The sequence below is a fragment of the Nipponia nippon genome, unplaced genomic scaffold (assembly GCF_047370975.1).
Source record: "Nipponia nippon isolate SJK-2023a ecotype South Korea unplaced genomic scaffold, ASM4737097v1 scaffold_7, whole genome shotgun sequence".
In the NCBI taxonomy this organism is placed as follows: domain Eukaryota; kingdom Metazoa; phylum Chordata; class Aves; order Pelecaniformes; family Threskiornithidae; genus Nipponia; species Nipponia nippon.
Window position 1 is genome coordinate 37,962,288 of NW_028262391.1, and position 18,695 is coordinate 37,980,982.

At 39.7% G+C, this 18,695-nt stretch overlaps 1 protein-coding gene across 2 annotated transcripts; it reads left to right on the forward strand.

The window, feature by feature from the left end:
* The first annotated feature begins 2,117 nt into the window (after positions 1-2,117).
* BRD7 (bromodomain containing 7) lies at positions 2,118-17,347 on the forward strand. 2 transcript variants are annotated; one of them, XM_087740178.1, is made up of 17 exons: positions 2,118-2,256; positions 2,680-2,888; positions 3,621-3,750; positions 4,150-4,207; positions 5,823-5,967; positions 7,325-7,435; positions 7,780-7,964; positions 8,855-8,978; positions 9,637-9,712; positions 10,580-10,687; positions 11,248-11,380; positions 12,272-12,383; positions 13,575-13,631; positions 14,548-14,659; positions 14,812-14,955; positions 16,019-16,162; positions 17,151-17,347. In XM_087740178.1, the coding sequence occupies exons 1-17, from the start codon at positions 2,208-2,210 to the stop codon at positions 17,213-17,215; spliced, it is 1,962 nt and encodes a 653-aa protein (XP_087596304.1). In that variant the 5' UTR covers positions 2,118-2,207; the 3' UTR covers positions 17,216-17,347. The 2 variants fall into 2 exon arrangements, with proteins under 2 accessions (XP_087596304.1, XP_087596305.1); XM_087740179.1 differs by having other exon boundaries at positions 2,124-2,256; positions 2,656-2,888.
* The last annotated feature ends 1,348 nt before the right edge of the window (positions 17,348-18,695 follow it).

Genomic DNA, 18,695 nt, shown 5'->3' on the forward strand with positions numbered 1-18,695 from the left:
GCTAACAGTTAAATATCTTTCTCTGATCCAGGGGATGTTATTCAACGACACACCTAGAAAGGGCAGCTCTCAATGTTAGCAATATCTCACATTATTTGTTTGTGTAAAATTCTCTCACATTTCATTAAATTCAGGACAAGATTAGTCAGGAAATTTCAGAATAACAATTGAACAAATGGTCTTGCCATATAACATTTAAAAGAAAAAAACTTAGAAAGTCTGCCAGTCCTCTTGTGGGAATAGAGGATATAGCAACTTTTTTTTTTCATTCTATAAAACATGTCCTTTAAATATTTACTAGTCTTGTATTTTCTACATGTGGCCATATCCCAAGCAAAAGCCCTCTACCTCTCACTAAAGTATGCTTAAGAACATTCACTGCGTATGTAATAAGAGTATTAAAGGATCCAGATGTGAATTAGAAAAACAACTGTGTCTATTATAGCTGAATTTCAAACTACTGGAGTAAGATCAAGCAGGAAAGTTGTGGTTTATTACAGAGCACCACCCACACAATTCTCTGAGTAGGTTACCAAATGACAATAAATCTAACCAGTAAAATGCAAAACAAATCTGTCACATCTGATTAAATTCCCGGTGACTGAACGGACAATGGACTTCTCTAACTTCTCAAGCTTTCAAAATAAACTTTGTGTAGATGTACAGCCACACATATCATAAATTTCTAATTAACAACTATTATTTTCTTTGGCTATAAAATATCACATATGATTCAACAAACTTGACGAATACAGGATTATTGTGTGTGAATGAAATTAAAGCTTCTCCTTTGAAATAGACACAGTTTATTTTTGCACTCCGAACTTCACAGAAGTGAAATTTCAAGACGCATTACAGAATAGGTGTAAGCAGAAAACAATACCTACAGAGTGTTGTTGAAACAGCAGTGACTGTGGTTTAAGCGATATCAGCAAATACACTAGTAACTTTGAAAGACTGTATCATCAGTGCTATATTTAAATTTGAAAACCATTTGCCTGCTTTGGGAAGTACTGCCAGACAAGGCAAAGGTGTTAACTTCCACCATTTCTAGGAGGTCCTAATTTCTTTCTAAGTTATTTTTAACCTGTAATGGACAATACGCATATGTTTTCCTTAAATTTATAACCTGATTACGAAGTATTTGCTTTCAAGACTGGTGAGCAAGTTCAGGCACTCAGTCTGTAAGGCTGAGCCTGTCCCAGCCTGCGCAGGACAGGCACAACCATCACTGCTACCCTTTCATCAGTACGGACCCCAGCATACCCCTGCAAACTCTCTACCCTTCCTCGGGCATATACAGCCTCTGCTCCTCTCACTGGTACAAATCTGGGCACAGGTTCTCAAGCTTTCAGGAGAAGCAGGCCGCTGGTAGTGGCCTTTATCCCGGACTGAGGGCCTGCCGCAAGCTGGAGCTCTACCCGGCGTGCCCGACCGGGCAGCAGCGGCCAGCTCACAGCCCCGCACCACAGCCATGAAGCGGGCAACCCTCGCAGGCCCCTTTGTGTCTAGTCAGGTGCAATGTAAACTACAGTTTCAGGAAAGCACCCCTTTTGCTAGTATCACACCTGCCCCCTGCACTTACAGCCATGGCAAGGGAGATTCTGCAGCACAGGCTACTGTAAACACAGGAGCATTTAGGCTGAATCCTGCCAAAGCCACTGAAGCGCTGCGCTGCCCCTGAGACCCAAGGGTGGGCGACAAGAGGGACAGGGCTGCAGGCACAGCCCGCCTCAGGCAGGGAACCAGGGGCATCTCCAAGGGAGCAGGCGGGGCTCACTGGCGGCTGCGTGAGGAGAAAGGGGCCGCGGCGGGCCGTGAGGGGCGAGGGCGCAGGAAGCTGTGAGGGGCGAGGGAGCGGGAGGCTGCGAGGGCTCTGGAGAGGCAACGCTGCCCGAGGAACGGGGCTGAGCAAGGCCGGGCGCGGCTGAGGGGGCTGCTCACGACAGAAACCCGCAGGACCTCCCCGCTCACCGGAGCGGAGCGCAGCTCCCGCCGCTGGGACGCAGCTGCCCCGGCCAAGCCAAACCACCGCCGTCGCCTCTGCGCCTGCGCTGGCTGCAGCGCGGCTCGCCGTACCTCCAGGCCGCCAGGGGGCGCTGCGCGGCCGCCTTCTCCCTCCGCCCGGATGCGCGCGGCGCCGCTCGCCGGCGGGGCGGTTTCCGCGACAACAGCGCGGCCTACCCGGGCGGGCCGCCGCCGCCGCCATGGGGAAGAAGCACAAGAAGCACAAGTCGGACAAGCACCCCTACGAGGGTGGGTGGGTGGGCGGGCAGGGGGCCGCCGGGGAGAGAGGCCGCAAAGCGGGCGCGGGCCCTCGGCCCTCGCTGCCGCCCGCCCCGCCGCGGGGGCAGCGCGGCCCGGCTGGGCCCGCCCGCCGGCGCGGTTTGAAAACTTGGGGGTGAAGCTGGGGCCGTGTGGGAAGGCGGGCGGGGAGCGCGGCCTTCGCGCCGCCCGTGAGCCCCGGGCCGGGGGCTGCGGGTTGGCGTCGGGGCCCAGCGGCTGTCTGGGGGAGAAGCAGCAGCAGCTGCAGGGTCTGGGAAGAAAATGAAATCTGGTGCAGCGGCAGCCTTTGGAAGGACGCTGAGGCAGCGGGGAGCTTGTGCCCTGTTATTCAGGCCGAGTATGACAGTGTGCTTTCTGCGGTACTCACAGGGCTTATTTCTCTGCTGTTTTAAGAATATGTAGAAAAGCCACTGAAGCTGGTGCTGAAAGTTGGAGGAAGTGAAGTTGCTGAGCTCTCTACTGGAAATGCAGGACTTGATTCCAGCCTGTATGAAGACAAATCTGAACATGAAAAACACAAGGACAGAAAAAGGAAAAAGAGAAAGAAAGGAGAAAAACAAGTTCCTGGAGAAGAAAAGGAGAAAAGAAAGAGAAAAGTTAAGGTACGTATTGATGCTAGTGCATTTTAGCAAAAAAAATGCTTCCGCTTTCTCTAGTCTTCACATCAAAAGGTGAGCAGAGATGACTGTAATTTGTATCCTTAAATTGGAATACATTCAAACTCAGTATATTAGTTCTGCCGATTCCTTTTCTCCAGGTAAAAGATGAGTGAAGTCATCTGAAATTTCTCATTGTTCAAAAAATATTGGCACGTATAAAAGCACAGAAGATTAAAAAGGGGGGGGGGGGGAAATGAAGACTTCACAAGTTCTTAATTAAAAAGAAAAAAAAATTTATTTCCCTTTGGGGGTTCTTAATGTGATAAGTAATTTTAACACATTTATTTGAAGCATTATGGGTACCTCTAATTTTCAATTTCCTGACTATTTCTTACTAGTTTTTTTTCTAAAACCTTCAAAAAGTCATCTTAGGGGCTTCACTGGAGACAGTTCTCTGTGCAGAGAATAGTGCAGAGTCGTTCCTGTCATGCTATAAGTGGCTGTCTGTCACATTTTTTAAAAAAACAATTCTGTGATACATGGCATTGTATAGCTGAGTTACTTTATTGTCCAGTAGATGGAGACAGTACATAAAGAATACAAGGTTTTTAAAGACTTACAAACTTTTTTTTTTTCAAACTATGGGAGGTTGTTTTGAAAAATCCAGAGGGCACTATGTACAGTAATAATTCTAGTTTTGCAGGTTCTCTTAAGTTTTTATAACAATCTTTCTAGGAGGATAAAAAGAAACGAGATCGAGACCATGCAGACAGTGAGGGAGAACAGGAAATGAAATGTCAGACCCCCATCAGATTGGAATTGCCACCAGAGAAACCGTTGACGAGTACTTTATCAAAACAGGAAGGTAGGAAAAAAAAAAAAGAAGACATTTCTTTTGCTAATTTCCAGTTTTCTTTAATTGACTCACATTTTATTGTTCTTTGTTTCTGTAGCAAGTGACTTGACATTTTTTGCCATCTCAGTGTTTTTCCCCATCTCGTACAAAAATTTGAAATTATGTTACTGTGTACTTCTTTTGCAGAATGGTACCCATGTCAGAGTGAGCAGAATGTTAAGTAAGGCCAATGAGAAAAGTAGATCCCCTATATATGTTGTGGGTCTTGCCACTGTATTCTTTTCATTTATGATGAATTCTCAAGTTGCATCAGTTTTGTTTAGTTGATTTCTAATATCTTGGAAGTTTAGTACCTCTTGTAGTCAGTTCTGTCTCACACCCTTTTCCCCCCACTTCTTTTTGCTCTAGAGGTGGAGCAGACACCACTTCAGGAAGCTCTGAATCAACTCATGAGACAGCTGCAGAGGTAAATGTCTGTGCTACGGACTTTCAGAGCTGTGAATTGAAAATGACATACATTAAGGGACAAGCATATAAAAAGCTGAATGACAATATTATTGCTAAATATATTGTTAACAGGACTGTTTTAGGAATTTAAGTGCTAGTTTAAGAATGCATACTTATAGCTTCTCCTCAGCTTTGGCTTCTTGTAAACACCTCAAGTTTCAAGTTGAAAATACTTCTAAAAAACTTTCAAAAATAGGACAATTTTCCAATAATGTGATGCTTTCTTTTTAAGAACCTCTTGTCAGAGAGGCACAAGAGTTTGGAATGAACTTGCCAAAACTTCTTTTACCTTCAGTTCTTCTATTTTTAGCATTATTTACTATAAAAAGGAAGTACGCATTTGAAAACTTAAACCATGTTCTCTTACTGTCTTACTAACCAAATGCCTTTTGATTAAAACAATCAGATTTGCAGAATTTGCAGTTCTTTCAAGTAGTCTCTGGTTTAAGATATTCTTTCTTGACTGTAGGAATTAAGAATATCTGTATGTCTTGTACAAGAGTGGTTGAAAGATCTTTCCCTTTACCTGTCTCACCAGATTAAGCTTGAAACTTTGTTTGCAAGTTTTCTCTTAACCTTAAATTTTCAAGACCTTGGCATCAATTTCAAGAAACTACCATCTGTCAAAAAGTGCATGTGTGTGTTTTGGCCACCTTTCCATGCATACAGAAAGAAGCAGCCACTTTCAGTTTTGAATCCTGTCTCTCAGTTGGAAGCTATTGTGCAAGCGTTCCACAGGTGTTGCAGAATATCTGCAGTGTGTGCTTCTGCAGTATGTACAGCAAAATGCTTTTCACGATTCTGTGGCAACTTGGCAACTTGGAGTAGAAATCCATAAGTCGTAAGTAAGCCTCAGGAAAAAGGCCTGAAATGCCAAGGGTTTCACCAGTGTGTGTAGTATCAACACTGGCGTAGGAGGCCAGCCACATGCTACAGAGTTTAATGCAAAGCAAAAAACCAGTGGTTCTGGAGGAGAGATTCTTGCCAGCTTATCAGCTAAGCCTGATTCTAAAAAGAAAATACCAGCCAACTGTACTTGATTTTAATGCTGTTAGAAGCACCCAGGAGCATCAGTGTATGTCAGAGATCACTGAAAGTCTTAGGAAATTTTAATGTAAAAAACTATTAACATTACGTAACCTGAAAATGAACATAATCATAAGCACACATGTTCCATCCCAGTTTTTAGCAACAAGCTTTCCCTTCTGTTAATTTCAGAGTAAGCAATGAATGACAAGCGTACATTCTTATGACATTTGTTCCCTTTATTTTTCAATGACTTAATTATAATATAAAATCACTTTCTGAAAAGCCAAAACCTTCTTGGGAACACAGGTAGTTATCAGAATGTAGAATTAACTTCTAAAATATGTTTGTAGCATTTCTTTGGTATGTGGGTTTGCATATGGGATCTTTTCAACCTTCAGAAGTGAAAGATTATGCTGACACAAGCCGTTTCTAGCTTTATGTTTTTGATTCCTTTTCAGCTTAGTCCTTTGCTATTTAATTCCAAGCTCAATATGTTCTTTGTTACAAGTTGAAACATAAAAAACCGTCTTTTCATTTCTTACCAGAAAGGATCCAAGTTCTTTCTTTTCATTTCCTGTGACTGACTTTATTGCCCCTGGCTATTCCATGATCATTAAAAACCCAATGGATTTCAGTACCATGAAAGAGAAGATCAAGAACAATGGGTACCAGTCCATAGAAGAATTAAAGGTAATTCTGTAAATTTTATTTTAACTACAGAGATGTGTTATGCTCGATTGACTTGAACTCTGGTGTGAGAATATGAAGATGCTAAAAGAACCAGTACTTCTGTCTGAAGCAATGTTTCTTGTTGAATTTTTGTGAGCCAATAAGTTCTGGAAGTGAAAGAGAAAACACTTCTGGTTTGTAAATATGCATCTCAAACATGTGGATGGTTTCAGGTTTTATGCAGGATTAAATAGAACCTGTCGGTTTGTCCTTCAGTGTGTCATTTTAGGTCTTTGCTTAAGAATTAAAATGTTAGCATTTCTGTCAGACTGCTCTCTTTTTGAATGTATTCTCTCGCAAAAAGCAAGGAGTCTGGTGAAGTTATTGGCTTTGCCTGTCTGTTACTACCTCATCATTTGCCTCCTGTCACCTCCGTGCTAGCCAGGCTTACCTAGTCATGTAGATCCACAACGAGTGAAGGCAAGGTGAGCTCAGTCCTGTTGGCAGCAGCCGTTTAACCCTGTGCTGTACTGTGTCTAGGGGATTCGAGGGCCTGTTCTGAAGGCACCTAAAGCTTTTGAAAGGTGTGGGGGCTTGGTTTTTTTCTTCAGCAGAAATATTCTCTAGTTCTTTACTGGGCTAGATGAGGACCTGAGAATTGTAATTGGTGTTAAATTAACAGTTGAACTTAGGCAGATGTTAGTTAATAGTACTGGTTGTATTTTCTTGCACATTCTTCTTTAGAGCGCCAGAACTTAAGAAGAATATTCCCTGTTGTTTCAACTGTTTCTGGTTAGTTTTTCATTTTAACTGTTTGTCTTTGTAAATAGCTGAGAATGCGATAAAACCTGGAGAGACTCTGGAGTGAGTATAGAAGTGGAGTTTCTAGCTCAGTCATTCAAGAAATGAACTTCTAACAAGCATACATTTGTTTTCTTCATTGTAACTGAAACTTTGGCATATTCCTTACAATGATTTAACTTTGAATTGCTGCTTTTCTGTTTTTAAAGTTAGCTTTGTTCTCTTTTACATTGCTTCACTTTGTTTTTCTCTTGACTGCTGTGCTGATTGGTCAGGGAAGTGGGTAATTTTAGCTAAGAGGACTTTCATTAAAAATTTAAAAACTACAAGCAATACTGAACACTTAAGAATACTTTCAGAATGTTTATTGGAGTGCTATTTTGAGACTTGAATCTAATTTACATGCTTATTTCGGTTTAAGTTTTTAATTTAATGGATTTCTTAAATTCATTAATTAAAAGTGTTCTTTGAAGTTCTTTTTCCCTAAAGCTCAAGACACTGCATTTGCAACAAGGATTTTAATACAGTATACTATAAAATTTTAACTTTAATTCCAAAATTATTAACGTCTGTACAGGATAACTTCAAACTGATGTGTACTAATGCGATGATTTACAACAAACCAGACACCATTTACTACAAAGCTGCAAAAAAACTGCTGCATTCGGGGATGAAGATACTTAGCCAGGTAATAGAAAATACAAAACAAAATATTTAGAAATATACTTCTTCCTTTTTGACCCCTCTTTCATTCCACTTTTCCTACAGGGATCTCATGAAAATTAATAAAACTTGCTTAATATTTGTCAAATGTTTGCATATTAATTTAAATAGTACATTGTTTTAAGGCTTATGCTTTAGTACTGCTACCAGATTACTTACTGAAGAAATATTTGCATTTAATATTTCATTTTCTAAATTGCATTTATACTTGCTAGTACAAGAAAGAACTGAAATAGAATCATCCTCTATGGGTAGGTTAGGAAAGGATTCATTGAAGTAGCAAATAAAAGGATTCCGGTGCTTTTTTAGGAGAGAATTCAGAGCCTGAAACAAAGTATAGAATTCATGGCTGACCTGCAGAAGACAAGGAAGCAGAAGGACAAGATGGAACTGCAACAAACTGGGGAAGATGAAAATGGTCCTGGGAAAGACAAAGGAGAACCTGCGGATGGTGACGCCAAAGCATTCAAAACACCTAGCAAAGAACACAAAAAGTGAAGTATTATTTCAATAACAGTTATAGGATACACCCTTTAAATGCTAAAGAAACAAGGCAACTTTTAGGGACTGGTGGATGTGGGTTTCTCTCTTTCTGGTACTGTATATACACTTCATCTCAAGGGAGCAACATTTATATAAAGTGTTCTGGTATACCAAAAATAAACGTCTAGAATCTTTTATGATACCATCATTTTTTTATATAGGTAACCTTGTACTGCTCATCCACTCCATTCTTTCGATTATTTTCTATTTTAGTGTCTATTTCACATAAGTAGTACTGTTTGGATAAAGCTTGCAAACATAACCTTGGAAACATTTTGCTACAAATAACTATATAGCCAACTTCAAGTACATTTTTTTTTGTGTAGTAGTTGTATTTGAAACATGTAAATACGTAGCTGCAGAACGTATACTTCCCGAAATATCTTTTACTGTCTAGAAATACCCCTTTCAGTGTTCTGAAATACTAGTGACTTTATTTTCATGGATTTGAAAATACAAATACTAGAATTCGGAGTAATATTTTATTTTACCAAAAATATCCTTGTTAGTTTTGTGGGAGTGATGACATAAAATCTGGCAACATGCTAAAGTAAGGACGTCAGTATGGCTGAAGTAAGCTAAACACAGAGACCTTTACAGTTACTAACATAAAAAAGCATTTGTGGATATAAATTGTTGTCACATATTTTCCCCAGCTATATTAAATACAGTCATATTAAATGGCTTTTTGTTGTTGTTAGTGGTTTTGTCTACAAAACCACTTTACATAGTTGGCAAAAACAGTTTCTCCACTGTATCCTTTCGTGATATTTAGCCAGTTGGTGTCTGGTAAATCTATCTGTTAAAGCTAGTAACTAAGTTGTGTGGGTTTTATTCACAGGAAGGACAAAGATCTACTCGAAGACAAATTACGAAACAATAGCTTGGAAAGGGAACAAGAGCAGATTGATCGTATTGTTAGAGAATCTGGAGGGAAGTTAACAAGACGACTTGCAAACAGCCAGGTAAATCTTTGTGTATTTGGTAACTCCTTTCATTTTTTCATAAACCAGGCTTACTTAGCATCATATGTCAGCTGAAACTCAAGGTATGCTTTTACTACAGTTTACACCATTTTACACATGACTGATCATCTGTGTAACATTGTAAGGTTAAAAAAAAGGCATGTCAGTTGAACGCATGCTGAATTTCATCAGCAGAGCAAGTTCAGCTTAAATTTTCAGAAATTTTAGATAAAGTAGTAGGTAAGGATGAATAGTAGGAACCTCAAAAAAATATCTCAAATCTGAGCTGCAAAAAACCCCATAGTTCTGAAACAGCCACATATCTGATCAAAGGCTATTAATGTTACAGGAGAAGGAACCCAGTTTGGTAATACTGGGCCCACTGAATTTTCTACATGAATTACATATTTTATCTCTTAGCCTCTGCAGAAATGTTAATATTTATCATAATTTCTTAATTCCTTGTGCCTATACCAATAATAAAGTTATCTAGTGAAAATAAAGAAGTTAGAGCAGCACTCACTTCTGAGTCTGACTGATCTTTCCAAGTCCTTTTCCGATTCCTACAGATAGGACAGTTTCATTGGATGTTTTTATTAGTTTAAGGACCATGAATTTCAACTAATATGCAAATAAAAATAGTCTGATCTTATTTCAGTGTGAATTTGAAAGAAGAAAACCAGATGGTACCACCACTCTGGGCCTTCTTAATCCAGTTGACCTTACTGCAGGAGGTAAGTTGGCACGGTTCAGGTAACAAGCCACTTTCACCTACCTGGTCTGCTGGGTTTTTTTCTGGGGCAGATCAGCAAATGCTTGCCAAGAACCTAATGCTTCTCTATGGTCTGATAAAGATCTGGATTTAAAAAGCTGCAGCTGAGGGAACACATAGATGGGGGCCAATTGTGGTGGCTGTTAGGAGCAGCTGGAGGGAGCCCTCAGTGGCTGTTGCTTCTCCTTTTTCCATCAGCTGTTTGTGGGAGCTGCAAGAGAAAGCTTTTGCCATTGGAGAGGAGACTACCTGCCCTATGCTTAGGCTCACAGATGTTCCAGAATTGGACACTGGGAGCTGTCTGGGTCCCAAATCATTTTGTCATGTCAGTGCCATCTGTGTAGTGCCACTAGCTAAAAGAGTGCAGGTGCTTGACCATGGGACTGCCAGCTCATTACAGAGCTGAACTGACTAGGTCTAGGACAGACAGAAACCAAGCTGAAAACTTGACTTCTCCCTTCCCCCTGTTTGTGCAGTAGGAAACGTCAGCAAGAATAAGTAAAGTGTGGTCTGTCACATTAAGAACCAGATTCTCTTTAATGATGCAGCCTCTGTTAGGGGAGGACACAGGAAGGAGGAAGACTGATAGTGAAAACTTAACATTTAGGTTCTATACTTAACTAGTATTACCACTTACTTGGTCTGGATTCATGTTTAAGACTGCGCACAGTCTTTAGTATGAAGCATTTGGAGAGGAAAACACACTTTGAGAGTTGCACCCTGTTTATTCTGAAGTTTCTGGCTACGAGTATTAAATGAGTTTGGACATCTTCCTGTGTCACCTAACTATGCCTTCATTATCTCTGTATTTTGGTATATCCTATTGTAGAACCAGGGTACTGCCCTGTAAAGCTGGGTATGACAGCAGGAAGACTTCAGTCAGGAGTTAATACATTACAAGGGTTCAAAGAAGATAAAAGAAACAAGGTTACTCCAGGCAAGTGCTATTTTTTTTTTTTTTAAAATATAAATCCTCCTCCTTACATAAACAAAATACGTTGATCTCATTACTAGCACACAAATAGTCTGGAACTAAGTTTTTTTAAATTATAAAGTACAGTATTGCATGTATCTATCACACAACTGAACAGCACATCACAAAGTCTAGCTTAATTTACACATACAAAAGGGGAGGCGTATTTAATAAAATGGCCATCTATGTTGAGAAGAGGACCTGTACCAGATAGGTAAAGGTTACTGCCAGCTCTGAAGGAGCACAGTGAGGAGCCTGAGAACCTGTTACCAGCACCAGCCTGAATTTTCGTGTTGTGTTAAGGCATACAGTATTGTTAATAAAACATTTATAAATAAAAATGCATTTGACGTAGATGTTACTGAAAGACGTTACAGTGTGAACAGATGGTATGCTGTGAAAGTTCGTTTTCACCATAAGAAATACATTCCTAAAAGTTTCTTTTGGGGGATCGTTTTACAACCCCTTTTTGATCCGATACATCCATATCAGAGGTAATAATTAGTACTGTTGTTATTCGTTAGTGACATACTTGAATTACGGACCCTATAGTTCCTATGCTCCGACATATGATTCTACATTTGCCAACATAAGCAAAGAAGATTCTGACTTAATCTATTCAACATATGGGGAAGACTCTAATCAAGGATCTTTCAGGTAATCAGCTAACTAGGATGCGTATTACAGCTTTCAGGTACAGAACCAGTTATGTGCAACTCCGCAGTATGGGCTATGGCTTTGCTGGTGAATGATGTCACTACCGTCTTTATAGCCTACTGGGTTTTGTTTGTTTAAGACACAAATACTTTAGAATGTGCCAGTAAAGTGAAATTAACCAAGATTGAAGGATTTTGATGCTACGGTACATAAGGACATAGAGTCTAAAACTGGAGTCTGTTTGTGACTAACTGAAGGACTCGTGTTCAAAGTCAGAAAAATGTTGAGTAGTACAAATGTTTATACAAACAGGATTTTTTTAACATCAATGAACTTAATTACTGCCTTGAGCGTTAATGTCAAATACTGACCAAACTCCTGTAGCTGTAGTGGGAGAGCCGAGTCCGGAGATAGCAATTCCGAAGTTCGTTCTTAAATAGCATGTATACTGCTTGATTTTCGTATTATGTACTACAGTAAAAATAACCAATCCTCCTTGGTTTCATTACTCTTAATTGTAAAAACTTCAGAGTTAAAGTCCTTTTGTTCTATGAGAAACTCAAAGAATACACGTGGTATAAATTCGTATGAAATGTGGGAATACTTAAGTACAGCGCAAAAGTTAAGTGCCGGTGCATGTTTGCTTTCAGTTTGATGAAGCTGCCTGAGGCAGTATACTTTTCCTAGTTTTTCAGGTTTTTTTAGGAATCTGAGTGGGTTCCTCAGCTACAAAAGGCGTGGATAACTAAACAAAAGCAAGCCATTTGGATCAAATTCCGTGCTACTTTTTGTGTTTTCTACGCTGTACATGTTGGTTTGACTTAATGTAACTTTTTTCTATTAAATGTTTGGTATGGAAGTCGTTACCTTAACTATCTTTTGATCTTTTAGTATTCATGATTTTTTGATGAAATCACAAGATTATCCTTTCCTAATGGCTGATAGTTTGCTTGATGTTCTAACTAAAGGAGGACATTCTAGAGCTCTCAGAGAACTAGAAACGGTAAGAGTGGATTCGTGAACTGTTTGATCTTTGTGTTTAGCACACAAGCTATAAAGCTAGAGAAAGATGATGCTGATCCTATTGATGGGCTCCCTTTTAATTGGTAGACTTTGAAAGTGAAGACTGAGCTTTGTCTCTAGTGGATGGATTTTCTGGAAAGGGATTATTCTGTCTTGTTAATTAGTGAAATGTGAAAATTAACAAAATATTGTAGATAGAGACAGGCACACACATTCTTTCTCTGTCTACTCTCCCATTAGCACTAGCTCCAGTTACATTTAGTAAGAGAATATCAATAAGCAGTTGTTTAGAAGTGAGGTGATAATGGAGGGAGGTTTTGTTTCCATGAAAAGTCATTCATGTTCCTAGCAGCCACTGCTTACGTCAGGAGAACTGGTAACTAGTTTTCCCCTTTACTTGGTGCAGTGCTTTTAAACTCACATATGTGCTATGTAAAAATACTGAACAGCTACTCTTCAGATTCTTAGGAGATTTCAGTACCTGTATATGCCAAACATGACTGGAATCAAAGTGGCTGATTTGATGATCTTAACTTAATTGACAATCCACTAATTAGTTGAGAATCTCCACAAGACAGTTCCTGTTAACTAAACATCTTGATTTGAGTTTCACATTAATGTCAACTATTGAAATAAACAGATCATAGCCTTTTACTAGTGGGTCAAATATTAGCTAAATTAATACTAGAAGTAGTTCATGGATCAAAGATCAACCTTTAGCCCCAGTTCAGACCTTTGCTTAGCATTACTAGTTCAGCTCTTTTCTAGTACTCAATAGTGACACTGACTTACAGGGTTCAACCACTACTGTTGCAAGTATGAAGAGAGATACACCTGTGTATAGAAACCGAATATGTTTCAGCCTCTGATAATCATCCTTCCTTTTCTTCCTGCCCCCAGTAGATAACCTCTGATGTGACATCACGGGGGAAAAGCATGTGGACTTTGCAAAGAGCAATAAAATGTGTGCTGTAAAAATGTATTTTAGTAAACATTAATATCTGAAGAAAGCCTCCTTAAAAAAACAGCTACTTTGTAACTTGGTTTACAGAGAAAACTCATTATGACATTGTATACTTGCCTCACTTCAAAATTACTGCATTCTGTAAGGTTTTACTCTGAACTTGAAGAAAAGATTAATGCCCTCTTTAAAAATCCTTTCTCTATTCAGCCTTTGGAGGAAGCTGAAGGTCCACATGAAAGAAGTGATGCAATAAAAGATGTAAAGGTAAAATTGTTCTATATCCATTAACTACTCTATCCAACCTGTCTAACCCCACAGTTATAAAACTGCCTGCAACTGTAAGGCCTGTTCAGCTACACTGAGACTTTGACAAGCTGTAAATGTACAGAGTGTGAATCGTGGCAACGGCGTGCTCTTTTGTAGGCATTTGGAGAGTGAGAATCCCCCAAAAGTTAAGTCTTAAACGAGACTATATGTCAAGAGAACTGGAAGAACGGGCTTATGTGTTATTGTTTGTGAGTGTTTAATCATGTGTTAGATCTTCTGTTTGGCAGCTGTAGTTGTTTTATTCCTATCTTAATCGGATTTGGTTTAACATGAACTTGTAATATAAGTGTAAAATATCACACAATACATAGCTGGTTTTGGGAAGTTTTCTCCAATACCTTGTGCCCCTATCGGCATACAATCTATCTCTAAAATCATTCCACCCAAACTTTGTTCAACTAGAAAAAGCATAGGGGTCGTTCTAGGGGAAGGGCTGCTCTCCTGAAGCCTTCATCTGCAGGCAGTTCCCAGGTTGGTTTTGAATTTTGGCCTCAGATCTTAGACAAACTCTGCTTTAGGTGAGCTCAAGGAAATTTTTTTTTTTTTTAATTGGGATGCTGATCTTAAGTTAGTACATCATTTGTGCATGCCCCCAGTGTTTTTGGCAGATGCCACTTTCTATTTGAGTATGAAATGAAATAGAATAGTAAATTGAGCAACTGTGGAACAGTAAAAGTTTCACAGGGTGTCTTTTCAGCTTTCCCTCTCTATGTTCACTTTTTTTGCAGAGCAGCCTAATTTTACCTAACTTTGTATTCTGACTTTCCCCAAACAGTTCTGTTGTTTCAAGGCTGATCTAAATATTATCTAAATTATTACTTGCTGCCTTTTTTTTTTTTTTTTTTTTTTTAAGATTATGGAAATCGATATTGCTGCCAGGTTGGAGTCTGCTAATAACGACAGACTTACAGCACTAAAAGCAGTTACAAACTTTGGCATGCCGATAGAAGAGTTTGATTCTGAGGGTGAGTTTTCTTGGTACTTGCACTTCTGATACGTCTGTAACTGTTTCAATTTCTCGGTCCCTTCGCATAGTCAGCCTTACCATGTTTTTATATCATAATGCAGGTAAATACACTCTCTTACTAGTTCGGACTTTCTTTTCTTCATTAAACAGAGGCTGAAATCTTCCAGAGGAAACTCGATGAAACAACAAAGCTTCTGAGAGAGCTCCAGGATGCTCAAAATGAACGACTAAGTACAAAACCACCCCCTAACATGATTTGTCTTCTGGGTCCGTCTTACAGAGAGATGCACTTGGGTAAATACACTTTTTCTGATCATTCTTGCAGAATTGAACGAGTCCCAACTTGTATCGACTCCAAGAAGAACAAAGGTTTAATAGTTATAGTGCAGAATACGTGCCCTGCTGTTAGGCCTAGGAGATTAAATTAATTTTTTTTTGTATGTAGAGCCAGATGAAAGTTTTGAACAGTAATTACGAGTATTTCTTCTTTATTAATAAGTTTCCCTAGAGCGGATTGGGAGCTGTCTCTATGCCATGGGGCAGATGATAGCCAAACGCCTCTAACTCCATGATTTTTACAGTGACTTTGAACAGGGGTTGCTTGAGTGTTACCAAGTTCTTACTGTAAGGCTAGTTTTATTCCAGGTTTGATCTAGTTATCAGTCTATTTTATTATACCAATTAATACCAATCATTTAAGCAAAGCTTCTTGTTTCACAGCTCAGTTATACAGCCCGTGTTACCGGCAACCTTCTAAGACAGGACTGTGTGCAGAGAGTGTCCATTTTGCAAGTAAAACTAACTTGGGCAGTATCAACTACAGCATACGTGGTCTAAAATAACCACCTCCCTGTGAGAAGATAAATTCCCCATTACTGGCAAAATATTACCAAGTTGGTATTATGCCAAGTCTAAACCAGAGCAAATATTACCTTTCTTAAAAAGTTTTAAGTACTTGCAGCTTCCTCCCTGAAGGAAAACCACATCTGTAGCAACCAGGACATTCTCTCTAGTTTATATACAAAACTGAACGCTGAAAGCCAGGTATTACTAGCACAACTTGCTGTGTTAGCGTGACCCAGGTGACATTAGCTTAACTCTTGGTGGTTTTTGATGGCAGCAAGCCTTGGGCAGCAGCTATTTCATTCCTCCTATTCTTCTCAGCCATCTCTTTTATACTTCCCAGTATGTCTTGCATGATCGCACGCAGTACAACAAAACTCTGCTGTTGTAGAAACATTATTTAACATCATTCCATTTGTACTTAAATAATTAAATTGTTTACAGGGTGAAGGGCTCGTGTGAGCAATTTTGTGTCTATATATAGCATATAAATATATCCACTTACCTTTTCTAGCGGAGAGAGTAACCAATAACCTGAAAGAACTTGCACAACAAGTGACTCCAGGTGATATTGTTAGTACGTATGGAATCCGGAAAGCAATGGGAATTTCAGTTCCTTTACCAGATACAGAAGACAGCTGGGTAGATTTGACAGAGGGTGAGTATACAACCGCGTAGTGTAGCATCTGTTCAACTATGCCAAAACCACATCTGCAAGTCATTCGACTGGCTGTGGTAGAACTTGCAGTAGCTTCGTTCCACCTTTCAGTTCTTCTCCCCTTGTTAAATTTCTCTTTCTAATGGAAAGTTGCTGTGTTTGGTCTCAGTCCAAAATTAATCTTTTGGCTGTATGGAACTTCGGTTCAGCTACACAAAGTAGTTATTTTACCATTCATCTTGTAGCATTGCCAAATATTTTCAAAGCTTGGCAATCCATTCCATTTTAGTTTTTCCATTTAGCGTGAAGTTACACAAGAAGAATTAAAATTCCTCACTTGCTAAAACAAGGACATCATGCTTCCTTCTTCTCCAAGCTTTTGGCTGTGCACTCCTTTTGCTGAATTTGGCCAGCTGTAGTGCTTTAAGTTGACAGCATCAGTTCAATTCAGCTCATCCAGCCCAAAGTACCTACTGGTTCTGCTGGATTAAGGAGTCAGGTCAGTGGAAGATCTAAGTGCCAGGACCAGATCTCCCCCCCCTTGTGGCGCATAAACAGTGAAAGCAGGCCCAGGGGTTGTCTTGGTCCCCAATTTTTAAGGCAGGTAAGAATTTCCTTTCAAGAAACGTAATTCACAGAACCAATTTACTCAATCTGTGCTTTTTAAAAAGTTTCAGTTAAGATGTTATTTAATGAAAAGAGCAGGATTACTTCAGGAACTTACTTATCTTCTCAAGGAAACTGCTCAAGAAATCTCAACTTCAAAATTATTGAGCATTTTGTTTTTCATAGCACAGTACAAGAGAGCCTGTGTAAAACAGAACCAGCTGAAACATCGTATTTTCTTGGACAGTTACAGAGCATACAGCTAGCTCGGGACTATCTGCACAACTAGCAAGTGGCTTCAGGAGTACTCTATTGTGTATGCATTTCTTTCCTTTAAAAGTTATGTATGCTCTTTGACCTGGTATCTGTTGTAAACTTTCAGACTTTCAAGAACCTAAGATGACTGTCACCATCCCTGAGAATGAGTGTGGTCCAGTTACAGTCTGAAGCTTCGGTTAAGTTTACAGCTGTTTGTTTGATTCTGTTTAAGAACCAGATAAACTTCCTTCAGGTGCATTCACCGAGCATGTGTATATTGTGTGTTAAACTACTTTTTGTTTATTAAATTTTGGAACTGATGACATTTGAAATCGAGTGGTTTGTATTAGAGTTGCTTCTGCTACATAAATGCACTAAATTATTCTTTTTGCATTCCTTACTGTTTTAAAGCACCTGTGCAGCACTTAAGTTTTCCTGGATTGGTGAGTGTCTGGAAAAGTCAAAGCATAAGTGAAAATCTGCCTATATGTGGTGCAAGGACTCAACCAAAAGTTTCTAAAAGCAACGCATAGACTCTGAATCTGGTTGGGGCAAAAAACATTAGTATCTAAACGTGCAAGTTTCCCTTTTTAAAATTACTGTGAAATTCTTAGGATCATGAGGAAGAGAAGTAAACTTTTTAAATAAAACTGATGTAGCCTGATGAATTAACAAAACATCAGGTTTGTGAGACTTTGAATGTAGATGAATCTCCTCTTAGAGAAACAACGCCATCTGCTCATAGTATTCTAAAACTGGAGGGCAAGCTTAGAAACGTAGCACGACGAGAAGGTGAGACCAACAAACCCACTTGCTGCCAGTAAGTGAAAATACCACATTAATACAGTACAGGCAACTCCGAGATGCTCATGTAGACGATCCCCCTTGTTACTTGGAGGCGTTACTAAACACTATCTGGATAATGATTTTAGGCTTGCTTATCAGAAAGGAGAGTGTGTTTAGAAAACTCCTAGCCTTAAAAGTCAACTCCCTACTCACCAAACTGCAGACAAAGCAGAGCCACAGTGCAGCTTTCAGGCACGGGTGCAGTATGAGCTATCTGTGGCGCCAGTGACTCTCGTACAAGTAGGCTTTTCCCTAGGCTCGTCAGTTACTTGCACACGATCATGCGGTGCTGTACCCGAGGAGGCCTGTGGTAGAACCGACGTATTTTTAAATGTTGCTCCTTTTTACCCCGTGGTTCCAGTATAACCTTGGACGTGAACAGGAGTGACATGGCAGCGTTTCAGTTCCATCTGATTAGCAGTCGCTAATGTGCGCAGCGGTATGGAACCAAACTAAGAAGTAACTTAAAGCATAATCGTGAATTCCACCCTCTACCCCCAGTCTTATGACCAACATCATCCTTACGCTCCCTTCCTTCGTCGTCTCTACAAACAGCTGCAGCAGTGTTTATTTAATGGTTTTTAAACTTTCACAATTCTTAAAATTCATTCCAAAAAGGCTGAACTGTCAGCCTGCGTTTTTCTCCAGTAATTGTCCCAGAATAGTTCTTAATAAAATCACCACTAGAATTTTTTCCACAGTTCTAGGTAATTGCAGCTGAAATATTACTCCAGGGAATGACTTTTTCCATTAATATTTAAGGCCTTTTCATGCTCCCAGAGAAGACAAGATGCACAACACCCGTGCCAGCCAAGTCCTTACT

What these genes read in the sequence shown, in the direction of transcription:
- BRD7 (XM_087740178.1), top strand. Translation starts at nt 2,208, where the DNA reads ATGGGGAAGAAGCACAAGAAGCACAAGTCGGACAAGCACCCCTACGAG. An exon ending in AAGAAACAAGGTTACTCCAG is followed by an intron (nt 10,688 to 11,247) that starts GCAAGTGCTATT and finishes GTTATTCGTTAG; the next exon opens with TGACATACTTGAATTACGGA. An exon ending in CTGGGTAGATTTGACAGAGG is followed by an intron (nt 16,163 to 17,150) that starts GTGAGTATACAA and finishes GTAAACTTTCAG; the next exon opens with ACTTTCAAGAACCTAAGATG.